Raw genomic sequence first — 15,497 nt, 5'->3', positions numbered from 1 at the left:
GTTGACATTTTCAATAAAACTATCATTAAAAGTGGTACAAGTGTTGAGTAACAGCAAGTGATCATGTGGCATACTGTGTGTTACAAGCGCGAATACTCATGAAGGTTTGGTTTGATTTGATTTCACAACATGTAGCCATGTTGTTCAAGTCCTTCAAATGACCAGTTATTAAATGCTGAAAGTCATACCCTATCTTTTGCAAAGCCAGCTCAATTTTTATTGTATTGTTTAAGGGGAAATGAATCAATTGGAAAATATAAATTAAATAAAAAACCATTCTGCTATTTAGAAGTTCAGTTATTTTAGAGTAATGAAAAACATTGGTGGAGAGAAAACTGAATTTATTTTTAAACAGATATAATAATAATAATAATAATAATAATTTGCTGCCGATAATATATATAGGCCTATTGCTATTGTGACATAAATGTTATATCTATTCAAAATAATAATAACAATAAATGATGCTATATGATCAACTCACCTTATATGTAAATTTAATTTATATATATATATATATATATATATATATATATATATATATATATATATATATATATATATATATATATATATATATACACACACACACACATATATACATATATATTTAAAAATCCAACGGTTAAAACAAGATTGTCAGTTTGGTAATTTTTTTAAATACTTTTATTTATTCGAAAATGCAATAAAGTAACAAAAGGTGACAATACAGACTTTCTAACCTTGTTTAAAAAGAAAAAGGGGTATATATACTCAACCGGTTAAATGTTTGGTGTCAGTTGTTTGTTTGTTTTCTTATGTTTTTTTTTTTTTTAAAGAAAACTATTCTGTTCATCAAGGCAGCATTTATTAAATGTAAAGAAAAATTACAAGTTGCAAAAATATTTAAATATTAAATATTTATTAAAATAAAAAAATGCTATTTATTGCATGTAGTTTCAAATGAGATTATTACTCCAGTCATTATTAATTTTATTACTATTACCATTAATAATAATAATAATAATAATAATAATAATAATAATAATAATAAATATAAGAGTGTTTTCTGAAGGATCGTGTGACTCTGAAGACTGGAGTAATGAAGCTGAAAATTTATCTTTAAAATCACTGGAATAATTTATTAAATTAAATTATAAACTACTTTTGAACAGTTATTTTATAGTGCAATAACATTTCACAATTTTACAATTTGTACTGTATTTCTGATTAAATAAATGCAGCCTTGGTGAGCAGGAGAAGCTGATTTTAAAACATTTAAAAACCTTACTTTTATTCATCAAAGAATTTATAAATGTATCATGGCTTTTATAAAATAGTTAAATATTTGCTAATCTGCATATGAAATATTACTTTAGCATCAAACCATTACCAAAACAATATTAGAGTATTTCTGATTAATCAGGGCTTTTTTTGCTTTCAGCAATTTTTAATCAAAATGACTTTAATTTGCAGTAATATTTGACAAGTAATGTTTTACCATATTTGTTAAAGGTCATGTATAGCAACTGTGCTTGTTAATAATTTAGTAATGTGTACTAGTTGTACATAAATTAAAATAAATAAAATATTACTTATATTCCTAATTAAACAAAACAACGTACAGTCAAAAAAAGGTTTGCATAATGTTTAGTTATTAAGATTATTTATTTGCATTCAGCAATATTTTTATCCCTCCTGCGAGTTTAGTTTTCTTTTTAAAAAAAAATTCAAATGATGTTTACAAGAGAAATGAGTTTTTCACAGTAATTCCAATAATATCTTTTTTTTTTTTTTCTGGAGAAAGTCTTATTTGTTTAATTTATTATTTATTTTTTAATCATTTTAAGGTCAATAATAGCCCTCTTATAAGCAATTGTTTTTTATGTCTACAGAACGAGCCATACAATGACTTGCATAATTACCCTAACTTGCCTAATTAACCTAGTTAAGCCTTTAAATTGCACTTCAAGCTGAATACTAATATCTCAAAAAATATCTAGTAAAATAGTATGTACTGTCATCAAGGCAAATATAAAATTAATCAGTTATTAAATGAGTTATTAAAACTATTATGTTTAGAAATGTGTTTAGAAATCTTCTCTCTGTTAAATAGAAAATATACAGGGGGCTAATAATTCTGACTTCAAATATAAAAGGTCTTTGTAATGCATATGTTGGCTATGTCATCAAACATATTCACAAATGGCAGTGTGTGATTGTTTAAACAGCAGACTAGATAAAGCACAGTGGTGTACGGCGTCTCAGACAAGTGAATGATTAACTGTGAGGAGGGACAGAACACTCACAACACCACAGCGGATGAAAGACAGAAGCAGAGCTCAAATTCAGCACAACGCCGACATGCTTCATCTCCACAGCTGAGAGAAGGAAAAAAAAAGACCTGATAGAAGAGGTAAGAAGTAACAGAGATAAGCAAATAACAGCTTAAATGTTCTGTGAATGGAGGCTATTGTTAATTATTGACTAGACAGAACAAACATCAAGCTGATGGTTGAATTCATGTTCCAGTAGGAGTATTTGGGAAGTGATTGGGAAAATGGTGACTCTGAAACACTTGAGTGTTAATGATAATGATGAAGACGGTGTTCCTTTGTTACCGGAAGCCAGCAGCTTGGAGAGTCCAACCACACAACACAGCAGGGCAGAGTCCAGAGATTTCTTTCTCAGCCGGTGGGTTTGCCTGGGATAAACATTGACAGAAACATGACATGCACACATTAAAATCTTTTATACAATAATAAAAGTTCAGATGGAAAAATCTCTAAGCACCGTCTGAAATTCCCATCAACTTTGAGCATTATTTTTAGCCTCTTAAGTTTGTTGAGTTATTTCACAATAAGGATCATGAAAATAACTTATTCTTTGCCATAAATGTGAAATTACTGAACCTACACACAGGAATCTGATAAAAATGTTTTATATTAATAAATTAGATGTAATTTAGAGGTTTTTGCATGTGAACTTGCATGTTCAATTTGTTCTTTTACGCTAAAAAAATGTTTAATTTTTAAAAAAAATATATAACTATGGAACAAAATTAGAGACATTCTCTGATTTATAGGTTAAACATAACCACTAAAATAAAAATACTGTCATTTAGAAGACAATGTAACGCAATTTGTTTATTCGTTTACTTGTGACACTTGTAAGACTGTTGTGTTATGTTTTCAGGAGGTATAACTTCATTGTGAGCATCGTTCTGCTGTTGAGCCTTTACTCTGCTCTTCTGGTTCCTGCATATCTGCCAACAGCAGAGCCCATCTGGACTAATGAGAGCTCTGCTGAAAATCTGGTACAGTACTTCACTGTCTCACCACACCAAAACCATCAACTGCACATCAGTTTGTAGGATATGACTTCTTTAATTTAAGAGAACCGATTTTAAACTTTGACTTTACTCTAAGCTTGAGATTGAAGTTTACATATTATACCAGCTGTATTGTTTCTGCAATAAAACATATAACATTGAAAGAAAATCCCTTGCAATAGTAACAGGCCTATTAGAATACTTATATTATAGAGGATATAAATGTGTCAATAAATATAAAAATCATTGCATTTGTTAAATAAATAAACATTATTAGAAAGATTTTTGGGGTCATGCTTTTTCATTTTTTATTTTTATTTTAACCTTTATCAACAATACATTAAAAAAAACTGTAAAATTTATACATTTTATTACAATTTATAATGATTACTTTTATGATTACTAATTCTATCTGACACATTCCTCACCATGACTAGTTGGTGGAAATATTTAATAAAGAGGAAGTTCAGAAAAGAGTATTTAATGTAACATTAAAATCCTTAAATGTGATAATAAACGTTTGACCACACTTTATTTTAAGGTACAATTCTTGCTGTTAATAAACTATTATATGACTTTTGGTCCAATTAACTCTAATATAAGTATTTATTAAGGTACATTACTAATTAGCTTTATGTATTAGGTAGGGTTAGGAGTGTAGTAAGATCATACAAACTAAAAACTAAAAAAACAATACCTTAATAGGCAGGTTATAAGCCACTATTTAATAGTGAGAATTGTTGCTTAAACTAAAATGTCACCTCTTTTAAATAAATTAACGTATCCTTGATGGATACTTTTAAATTGCATTTTAAAAACATCTAAATATAAATAAATTATAATTAATAATAATTAAAATTGCTACAAAACTAACATGCAACTAACACCTTCGGTAGCATTTTATAACAGTTTTTTTATATTAAAAAAAATTATATATTTTTTTATAAAAGTCAAATTTAAGACTTGTTAAAAACATGATTAATAAAATTTCAGGCTTATATAACGCTATGGATTTTATTAATGGCTTAGCAGAAAATAAAATGTACATGCCCAGTCAAAAAACTAATTCTAATTAGCTATTGCTTAGCCACATATATTTTAATAATGTGTCAAAACAAGCAGACCCTAGTTATACACATAATTTCTTTTCAACATAACTTTAAAACAAACCTCTAATCGTAATGTCTGCACAACAAACTGCTATTATATTAGTTATGAATATAGTTTTGCTTAAAATGTTATTGAGATGTATTGTTGGTTGTTGGATGCGTGTTAGATGGATTGGGTAGCTTTACTTAAATAAAGTAAACGTTAGGACCCGTTTAAAATGATTTAGGACAATATTTCAGGGAACTTAAGACTTTTCACAGCCTAAAATTTTGTTTTTGAAACTTAAAACATTTTTAAGTTTGCATGAACCAGAAGCTGTGACTTTTTTTTTTATTGTGACGCAGTTCCTATAGAAACAAATATTTAATTAAAACAGTAGGCGTGGCTTACTTTTTCTACTGCGAGCTGATTGGAATCAGTATGGGTTTTAGAAGAGTTATTACAACCAAACAGACCCTTCCTCCTCCTCCTCCTCCTCACCATTTCTGTTTGATACGAAAACCCTTCCCAATACCTCAGACATACGTAATTTGTAAAAAAAAAAAAAAAAAAAAAAAAAAAAAAAAAAAAAAAAAACAGGAAGTGCATTTTCAGATTTGTATTTTAAATTAGAAGGGCAAACTATTTTCTTTTTCCTAATCATGCACAGATGAATTGTTCACCACAAAACTAGCAATGCTAGTGATTTTATGTGTACTTGAAGACTTTTTAAGATGCCAAGGATACCCTGATAACAATAAAGATGTGTCTAACCGCTCATCATATGTGTGCTCCTCAGGCTCTGCTGAATCAGTCTGCATCTCTGCTGTCTCAGTCATGTCACAGCGGCTGGAGTGTAGAGAGGATGAGGACTATGTTGTCCACTCCAGCCGGTCTGCTGAAGATCCCTGTGTTCTTGGAGAACGGCACTGGAGATTGGGCTCTGCCTCCTCCGCTGGGTCTGCAAGGCAGTGAAGAGATGGCAGAGCAGGCCCTGAAAGCTCTGCCATTCACCGCTGTGCCAACCGGACCAGAGACCTGTAGGAGATGTGTGGTGGTCGGAAGCGGCGGTATTTTACACGGCAAAAATCTTGGAGCTCATATAGACCAGTACAACATTATCATTAGGTTAGTTCATTACTGTAACACATACAGTACAGTTACTGCGTGGATAAAAAAAAAAAAAAACTAGATTATGCTGTTTTTCTGAAAAAACTGATACAATAATTCACTGTCTGACCACACCAAAACAAACAACTGCAGATTAAAGTTTACTTATTATAGAACTCAATGTTTTTCAGCATTTTAAAACAAAAGCAAGATTTCAAATGTGCCGTCTAAAATTTCCATCAAAAATGAGCATTATTTTCCTTTGTTTATGTTGAGTTATTTCCCTTTGAAGACCAAAGAAAGAACTTATTTTTTGCCATAAAGAAAATAATTCACCAAACCTACACACAGCCTGATAAAAACGCTCATTTTAGAAGAAAGTTTCAGGTGGCATTTAGAGGCTTTTGCATCTGAACTGTTTACATATGGAACAATAATCCTTTGATAATATGTATTAACAAAATTGTGCTGTTTTGTTTGAGTATAATGTTGATATTTATTTGATTTTATAAAGGTCTGTGAAACCTTTATAAAAGTTTCATATAAAATTATTGCTATTTATGGAGCATTTTATCCCCAGAAAATGATAAATGGTCAAAATGACAAATGTTTTAATGCACTGCATCATAAGGTGTAGGGAAAATGTGGATGATGTTGCATTTTAAACATAAAGGAAAAAACCGATGACTAAAATAAACAATGAATAATTTCCAGAATCTAATAATTAATGATTATGAAATAATTAATGAATGAATGAAAAAAAAAACTCATTAATGAAATAAAAGATTTCCAGTGTCTTATTGGAAACATATTCAATTTTAATAATTCAGTCATTGCCAAAAAAATGACTTGCTTTATATATACTACCGGTCAAAAATTTGGGGCCAGTACGATTTTTAAATGTTTTAAAATCAGCTTATCCTGCTCACCAAGGCTGCATTTATTTAACCAAAAACATAGTACAAACTGCAAAATTGTGAAATGGTATTGCACTGGTTTATAATTTAATTTAATCATTTATTCCACTGATTTAATTTATGAACTTTCAGCTTCATTACTCCAGTCTTCAATAACATGAACCTTCAGAAATCACTCTAATATTAATTATTATTATTATTTTATTTTTATTACTTTATTTTTATTTAAAGGTAACAGTAATAAAAGCAATAATGACATTATGACAGTTTTGAAACTACATACAAGAAGAAAGCAGTTATTTAAAATTTTGATAAATATTTAACAATTTAAATTTTTTTATATTTAATAAATGCTGCGTTGATGAACAGAATAATATTCCTTAAAAAACAAGAAAACTGACATCAAAATTTTGACTGGTAGCGTGTGTGTGTGTGTATAATTATCATTTTATTTTATTTTTTATTTTTTTTAAATAAACAGAAATTAGTTTTTTTGGCCATATTATTTGTCAACTTGGTTATTATAATGGTAATTATTTGACAAATGATTTATGGACATACGTTTAATTGTAATTTTTTTTTTTTTTTTTTACTTATTTTACATTTAATTACTACTAAAGAACTTTTTATAAGAATTATATATCATTAAAAGAAATGTATTTCCCAGTACTGGGTTGCGGATGCTAATTTAAAACTTATGCCAGAATAGTTGGCGGTTCATTCTGTTGTGTCAACCCCTGATAAATAAGAGGCTAAACCGAAGGAAAATGAATGAATGAAATGGAAAATAAAATACTGTATTAGCACAATATTACATGATAGAAAAAAAACAAACTAACACTGGCTAATTTGGTCAACAAGAAATCCTGATTAAAAAGATGAAAGATATCATTAGAAAAAAGAGATAAAATCTTTGGAAACTAAATGTACCTAAAACTGTAGATTTGCTTAAATGCATTGAAAAACATTTGATGTAGAACATTTTCACAAAAATATCTAAATAATTACATACAGTATACAGTGTTGAAGTACATTTTTACATGTATTTTTGGCCTTAACAAATTACATTACTAATATTATTTTAATCTCCATACCTACAGAGTGAATAATGCTCCAGTGTTTGGATTTGAGAGCGACGCTGGCTCAAGAACTACCATTCGCCTCATTTATCCAGAAGGAGCTCCTTCCCACATACAGGAATACGAGAGAACTGAAGTCGTAGCTTTGGTTGTGTTCAAGAGTTTAGATTTAGCATGGATGACCTCGGTAGTAACCAAAGAGCCTTTGGTGAGTAATGTCAGAAGGCTAAATTCACAGTTAACACATGTTCATACTTGTTTAGAAAGAAGTCTCTTCAGCTTTCACTAGTGATATCTGCACTACATTGATCTGAGTACAACTGAACTTCAACAGTGATATTTAAACTAAACTGAAGAAAATCAGTTTTAATTCAACTAGAACTACACCAGCATCCTACCACAACTGTCCTGCCTGCCTGATTAGCTGGAATGTTCCACTATGTGAAATAATGTTATGGCTTTTTATTTTTGTTAAGCTGCTTTGACACACTGTAAAAAGAGCTTTAGAAATAATGATGAATTGAACTGATTATAAAATGTACAGTAAAATCAGAAATGCTGCAAAATGCTGAATATTTTTGTCAAAATTGTACTTATTCCTGTGTTTTAAAGTGGAATATTGAGCATCATTTATAATGTGCACTTCATTCTTCATTCTCTGTAAGCTAAAAGACATGGTCCAAAATCAACAAAACTGAGCATTTATTAAACCATTGTGTTTTTTTGTAGAGCTGGTGGTCTAAACTGTGGTTCTGGAAGGATGTAATAGACTCAATACCTCTACAGCCAGAAAACGTTCGCATCCTGAATCCCGAAATCATGTACAGGACTGGACAGGTGCTGCAAACCTACGCAGAACAGCAGAGAAAGGTCTGAAATTAGAATGAATTTCTTTTTAATTATGCAAACTCAAAACATCCACGTCTGCTGTCTTTGAATTTAAAATGTTGTTAAACTGACGGCATCACAGTGTTCATTGGACAAGAACTTCCCAGGAAGGACATATAAAAACTGCGTCGTATTTAGGGGCATGAAAATGTAAAGTTGGTGCTATATATATACTAAGCAAATGTAATCTAAGCTTTTAAACAATTTGTTTTCATGCATCTTTGTTAACTATGTAAAAATTAAATCAATTAGTTCTACTTTTTCTTAGGCTTGACGCACAGAACAAATCAGAATCAGAATCTTTATTCTCATTGATTGTACAAAATACAACGGAATTTACGCTTGCCCTTCCCTTCAGTGCAATCCGATTTATCTAAAACAGAGGTCACCAAACTTGTTCCTGGAGGGCCGGTGTCCTGCAGATTTTAGCTCCAACCCTAATCAAACACACCTGAACAAGCTAATCAAGGCCTCACTAGGTATACTCGAAACATCCAGGCAGGTGTGTTGAGGCCAGTTGGATCTAAACCCAGCAATGACACTGGCCCCCCAGGACTGAGATTGGTGACCCCTGATCTAAAACAACAATAAAAAGAGATAAAAAGATAAAATAACACAATAATTAATCATAAAAGGAGTAACAATACAATACTAAACGTGCGTATGATGAGCGTATAAAGTGGCAAGGGCATTTTGAATTTAAAAGTGAATAAAATGTGGACTGGCGACGCAGTGGCGCAGTGGGTAGCACGTTCGCCTCACTGCAAGAAGGTCGCTGGTTCGATCCTCGGCTCAGTTGGCGTTTCTGTGTGGAGTTTGCATGTTCTCCCTGCGTTCGCGTGGGTTTCCTCTGGGTACTCCGGTTTCCCCCACAGTCCAAAGACATGCGGTACAGGTGAATTGGGTAGGCTAAATTGTTCATAGTGTATGTGTGTGTGTGTGTATGTTTCCCAGAGATGGGTTGCGGCTGGAAGGGCATCCGCTGCATAAAAACTGGCGACCCCAGATTAATAAAGGGACTAAGCCAACAAGAAAATGAATGAATGATTGAAAATGTGGGCCAGAAAGGCATACAATTTAATGTCCAAGCGTATAAAGTGGCAAGTGCATTTCCTATAAGCAAGTTAAAAAGTGAGTAAGGTTAAAATGATTTGGGCCAGAAACAGCCTCAATTTAATGTCTATTCATTATGGCAACAGCCCTTGGATGTATACTATTTTTAGTCTGTTTGATTTGGCTTTTATTGTCCTGTATCGTCTCCCCAAGGTAACCTTTGAAGTAGATGGTATGTTGGATGGGATGAGTCCTTCAGGATGCTGCGTGTTGTTGTTTATTCCACAAATGTTGTTTGTTTCTTCCTGTTTTCTTCTTTTGAGCACTGCAGACCATGCTAATTAAAATTGTGTAATTAGAATTATGTTTTGTATTAATTCAATAATAAATGAATAAATAATTAGCATTTTGAATGATAGTATACACTCACTGGCTACTTTATTAGGTAAACCTGTGCTACTCCTCGTTAACGCAAATTTCTACTCAGCCAATCACATGGCAGCAACTGAATGCAATTAGGCATGTAGACATAGTCCATAGATATATACACTAGATATCGCATAGGGACCCTGAGCATACGTCAATAGAGCCGCCACATTGGTACAGTGCTCCCAGGACAAATGTCATTCAACCGCACTAGTCAAGACAGTGTTATTACGTGAAGATGCGGGACTTTAGCGCTGTCTACGGGTGTAGTAACGAGCAAACAAAGAAAAAAAAGCATAAAGGCAAAACATTTCATAGGTAATATTATGTTTTTTCTGTTTTTGTATGTTCTGAACTTTTGTGCTAATCAGGTAACGTTATTGATGATAACAGTCACTTACTGAATTCACCATACGGCAAAGCAGCTCCAACTCGCACTAAACACTCGGCTTATGCCAGTTTTGTTGAATAAAATCAGCAAACAATGCAAAAGAAATATGACAACGAGATGCTGCGCAGCCAGAAACTTGTATTATTGTCGCCTAACGTTAGTGAAAGAGATCGGGGGATTCATTCACAAACGCATCGCTCCCTCCGTCAGTATGAGAAGTGAAAGCAGATGAGGTGTGTTTCAGGACACAGATTTGATTAAATTTAACAGGGAGGGTGAATAGTACATTTCTGTACACACAACACAAGCTTTTTGTCAGGAATGCCCGTGTGCTAAATCATCAATGTAGAAAAGTGATGTAAAATTATAATTTTCGTAATTAGAAAAAAATTACATACTAACATCCAGGAAAACTCCCGATCATAGATATATGTGTTTATGTGTATATCTCTGGCTTTGCATGGCCACAGTCCTCCACTGTACCTTGGTCCCGCATTCATTTCAAAGGAGCACTACCCTGTAGCAAGATGGCGGCGCTATTGACGCATTCCGTCCAATAGACAATAGGCCAGGCGACATCTAGTGTATATATCTATGGACATAGTCAAGACGATCTGCTGCAGTTCAAACCAAGCATCTATATTTCATCTAAGCATATATATTTCATGGGTAAAAAAGATGAATGACATGACAACATGAATGAATGTTTAGCTGTTATCATAAGGACGGATTGGTAAGTAATTTGTCAACTTGAAGCAGGGAAAAAAAAAATCACTTCTTTTGACCTTTCAGAATTTTTTTTAAAATTGACTCAATGATTGAAGAAATTTACATATTAATATCTTTCATCCCAATCAAATTCTCAGCCATGTTCCCTCATCCACTTTATCTTTTGTTGATTAGATGGTGCCAACTCTGGGTATAACCGCAGTGGTTGTGGCCCTGCAGGTGTGTGATGAGGTGAGCATAGCTGGATTCGGATACGACCTGCAGCACCCTGGAGCTCCGCTACATTACTACGGCTCTCTCCGCATGGACGCCATGAAGACGCAGGTGGTTCACGATGTTAGTGCCGAGACTGTCTTTCTGAAAGAGCTGGTCAAAGCTGGAGCGGTGCGAGACCTCACTGGGGCACTGTGAGAGACCACTGCAGACACTCCACAACAGCTGAAAGAAGAAATGAAGAGAATGAAAAGCAACAGAAAACACAATAGATTTATAGCATGCTGTTTCGACCATTCTCATGATATGATATACAGCTGAAGTTATTAGTTATTATGATATACAGTAAATTATTAGCCCCCCCTGTAGATTTTTCCCCAAATTTCTGTTTAACAGAAAGAAGATTTTTTTTCAACACATTTCTAAACATAATAGTTTTTAATAACTGATTTATTTTATCTTTGCCATGATAACAGCCTATAATATTTTACTAGATATTTCTCAAGATACTAGAATTCAGCTGAAAGTGAGATTTTTAAGGTTTAACTAGGTTTATTCCAGTAAGCTAAAGTAAGGGTAATTAGGCAAGTCCTTGTATAACAATGGTTTGTTCTGTAGACAATTGAAAAAAAAATGTTTTAAAATGTTTTTAAAAAATTTTAAACTGTTTTTATTGTAGCTGATAGAAAACAAATAAGACTTCCTCCAGAAGAAAAAAAAACATTATTATAAATACTGTGAAAAATTCCTTGCTCTGTTAAAGATCATTTGGGAAATACTTGAAAAAAAAAAGAAAGAAAAAAAAAAATCACAGAAGGGCTCATAATTTTGACTTCAACTGTATTAATATAAACAATTCAATACCTGATATCAAAATTAAATTATTGATATCAAGTATTGCATTTTATCTAGAAAAACTATTTAATATGTAATTATTTATATCTTTGTATTTTCATTTAATGTCTCCATCGGCTGCTACTCAAATTTAATTGCTGATTTTAATAATTGAATACTTATTAGTAATTATTCCAATGTTCCAATAGTTCAAAATGTGACTGGACATTGTGAAAACTATTGGGTAAATGTTGGGATAAAATACAATACAGACATTACCTAACTTAAATTTAAAATGGGAACATGACAGCTAAATTAAAACCAAAGCTATAATACATAACATCTATAAAACTAAAATAAAACACTTTTTTTACTTAAGCTTTATAAAAGATGACAAAAAATTGTTCTGAAAATTATTTCATATTTATTTATCTCGTCAAACACCAATACATATTTTACATATTGTGTAAAAAATGTTTTAGATTCTGTATTTATTCAAGCAAAGTATAAATGAGATTTCAGCGTACAGAGAAAAACATTCAGTCATGTAAAAAAACATCACTTTTATATTTTAACACCTAAATCAGAGAGTAAAAAACACTTTCGCTAGATTTCTTTAACTACAATTTTAACTCGGGGAATGTTTTGTTGTATGTGTGTAACAACATTCATGATCAAGAATTACAGCTACAAAAAAAAAAAAAAAAGTGTTTCAAGAAATGAATTCTGCTATGCGATACATTGGATGTTTTTGGCTGCTGGACAAATAAACTGACACTTTTCTTTTAAGATGTAGATTTGTATTTTTCAGTTATAACTTACAGGGGATAGCACATCCCAAAATAAACATTTTCTGTTACTCTACACATCCTTGGTCTATTCAAGTTGTATAGGACTTTTTTCTTTTCAGTAGATCTTCAACTAAAACCCTTTTTCCCGATATGGAAAAAAAGCATGCATACTAAAGTACTAATCTGTTGTGGTATTTTGAGGTAAAATTTCTGCATGTACAGTTTCATCTTCTATAATTCTTCACAGCTTACTGTAGTAAAACTAAATTGATAGTTGATTTAAATTTTAAGTCGAATCAAATAAAATGTGAGACTTTAATTATATTGAGCTCATTTAAACCAGTGCTTAACCAGTTTGCATGTTCTCCCCGCATTCGCATGGGTTTCCTCCGGGTGCTCCGCTTTCCCTGACAAGTCCAAAGACATGCGGTACACGTGAATTGAGTAAGCTAAATTGTCCATAGTGAATGTGTGTGAATGAGAGCGTATGGGTGTTTCCCAGTGATGGGTAGCAGCTGGAACGGCACTTTCTGCGTAAAACCTATGCTTGGGGACCCCAAATTAATAAAAGGATTAAGCCGAAGGAAAATGAACGAATGAATAGTTCACACTTTAAACACTGTTTACTATAAATTGCTACATTGTATTTTTTTCTTATGGAATCTTTTCGGATTCAAATGACTGAATGATGATGACTCACAAGGCATGAGCTCAAGATCAAATCAACCAATATCACATGAAATGGGGAAGCTTTACATGTCGAAAGCATTTAAAGTAAATACAGTCTTTAACAACTTCACTGACATAAAAAATTTAAAGATCATAAAAACTTTCATTGCAGCTCGCAATTTCTTCAGAACCGTTTGCTTAGTTTAGTCAATGCAAGTAACTGAAGCATTGAACAAGTTTGCAAACATGGCATCATACATTCCTAATATCGTTCGGAATTATGATTTATGATTGATAAACAGTAGATTGGTTCACTTCAAGTAAGAATGACTGTCTGAAATTTTAAAAGTGCTACCTCACGCAAACTGTTTCAGACAGTTCAGTTGATTTGGTGAACTGATTCACTAGTTCTCAAAAAAGAATCATTCAAATATCCATTCGCAAACCGGGAATCGCTCAAGACCATTTTACTAGACGGTGGATTAAAAAAATAATAATGTTGTAAATAAAGTTCTTTTTTTTGTTGTCAATAATATTCAAACAATGTTACTGCATTGGTCACTTCACTTCATATCACCTCAAATAAATCACCGGAGACAATGCTTTGCCTGTAGGCCAGTGGTGTCCAAACTCGGTCCAGGAGGGCCGGTGTCCTGGAGAGTTTAGCTCCAACCCTAATAAAACACACCTGAACCAGCTAATCAAGCTTACTAGATATACTAGAAACTTCCGTGCAGGTGTGTTGAAGCAAGTTGGAGCTAAACTCAGCAGGACACCGGCCCTCCAGGACCGACTTTGGACAACCCTGCTGTCGGCCTATCAATGTTTTTTGGTCATTTAAAATTTCTAATTTAGTCTTGTGAAATGCTGTGGTCCACTGAAGAAAAAAAGCTGCCATATCTAGGATGGCCTGAGGCAGAGAAAATTAGCATCAAAATGTTCATTTTGGAGTAAACCTTTACACCTTTTAGTCATTTATTTACTACATTTGTAGTCATTGATGACTGGTTTAATAATGTAAATGATTTGCTTAAAGAACTAGCAGTTCAGCTTATGCGACTTCTCATGGCATTTTAAAGGGTCTTTACTATAATATTTGGTCCAGGTATCACAAAAAGCATCAGTTAAAAATAACAGACATGTTTTTGCATTATGAGCACCATAAAGTAGTTGTTCCTCTGTTCATTTGCACATTACATTTAGTTTGTTAATGAAGAGCAAGAAACGCGATGTTTCGTTTCCCCGCCAGTGTTTTCTACAGTGAGTTACCTGAACTGAAACAAGGAAGTGCTTGTGCAGAAAGTGCAGAAAAGTCTTCATCTAGATTACAGATCATGCAGCTACAGAATAAATTGATATGAGGAGTGTGTATGTGGATTGTCACAGGAGTGGGATGCGGGTTGGCTCCCATAGCTTGCGGGCCAGTTGGCTGCAGTGCTGGAGAATATATTCATTAGGGATCACGCCCAGGTGAACAGTCAGCAGTTCATAACACTTCACCACTTCATTCTGATGTTTTTTGCTGTAGTACCGCAGCAGTTTCCTATAATGGCATCAAAATACCAGAGACAAAAACACAAAAGTTGATAAGAATTAAATGGGTTTCATGGGGTAGATCTAGAATAAGTGTGAAGGTTTCTAACAATCCAGTATCAATATTAAAAATGTCCATTTTCCAAAAAATACTTTAAAATCATTAAAGCCGTTGAGCTCTGAGGCGGTCACTGAATGCTATGAACTTTAATTTAAATTACTCATGTTTAACTGATGGATATGTTATTTTCCATTATTCTGTAGAGAAAATTCCATGAATGTGAGAGTCAGAAATATCAAATCTGAAGTACTACAAATGACAATCAAGTCGATCATGCTATGCTGTCAAAACGATACAAATAAATTTTGCAATATACTTAAAATATATTATTTCTAAAGATATACAAACTATTTAAATTAATTTAATAAAAAACAAAAGCTACAACACTGTACACAGTGTCTTTT

General features: G+C 32.5%; 2 protein-coding genes across 3 annotated transcripts in view; one reads left to right on the top strand and one right to left on the bottom strand.

The window, feature by feature from the left end:
- The first annotated feature begins 2,277 nt into the window (after window positions 1-2,277).
- Window positions 2,278-12,901, top strand: st3gal7 (ST3 beta-galactoside alpha-2,3-sialyltransferase 7). 2 transcript variants are annotated; one of them, XM_005157060.6, is made up of 7 exons: window positions 2,278-2,395; window positions 2,515-2,673; window positions 3,175-3,295; window positions 5,199-5,527; window positions 7,527-7,713; window positions 8,235-8,375; window positions 11,167-12,901. In XM_005157060.6, the coding sequence occupies exons 2-7, from the start codon at window positions 2,540-2,542 to the stop codon at window positions 11,401-11,403; spliced, it is 1,149 nt and encodes a 382-aa protein (XP_005157117.1). In that variant the 5' UTR covers window positions 2,278-2,395; window positions 2,515-2,539; the 3' UTR covers window positions 11,404-12,901. The 2 variants fall into 2 exon arrangements, with proteins under 2 accessions (XP_005157117.1, NP_001004016.2); NM_001004016.2 differs by having other exon boundaries at window positions 2,283-2,395; window positions 2,512-2,673; window positions 11,167-11,997.
- hps1 (HPS1 biogenesis of lysosomal organelles complex 3 subunit 1) overlaps window positions 12,444-15,497 on the bottom strand; it is a 24,010-nt gene continuing 20,956 nt past the window's right edge. The window contains exon 19 of the mRNA NM_001037688.2: window positions 12,444-15,042. Within this exon, the coding sequence (NP_001032777.2) occupies window positions 14,880-15,042 (163 nt within the window). The 3' untranslated portion in view covers window positions 12,444-14,879. The remainder of the gene's footprint in view (window positions 15,043-15,497) is intronic.

The sequence above is a fragment of the Danio rerio genome, chromosome 13 (genome assembly GCF_049306965.1).
Source record: "Danio rerio strain Tuebingen ecotype United States chromosome 13, GRCz12tu, whole genome shotgun sequence".
Lineage (NCBI taxonomy): Eukaryota > Metazoa > Chordata > Actinopteri > Cypriniformes > Danionidae > Danio > Danio rerio.
This window is presented reverse-complemented; position numbering and strand designations above follow the sequence as displayed.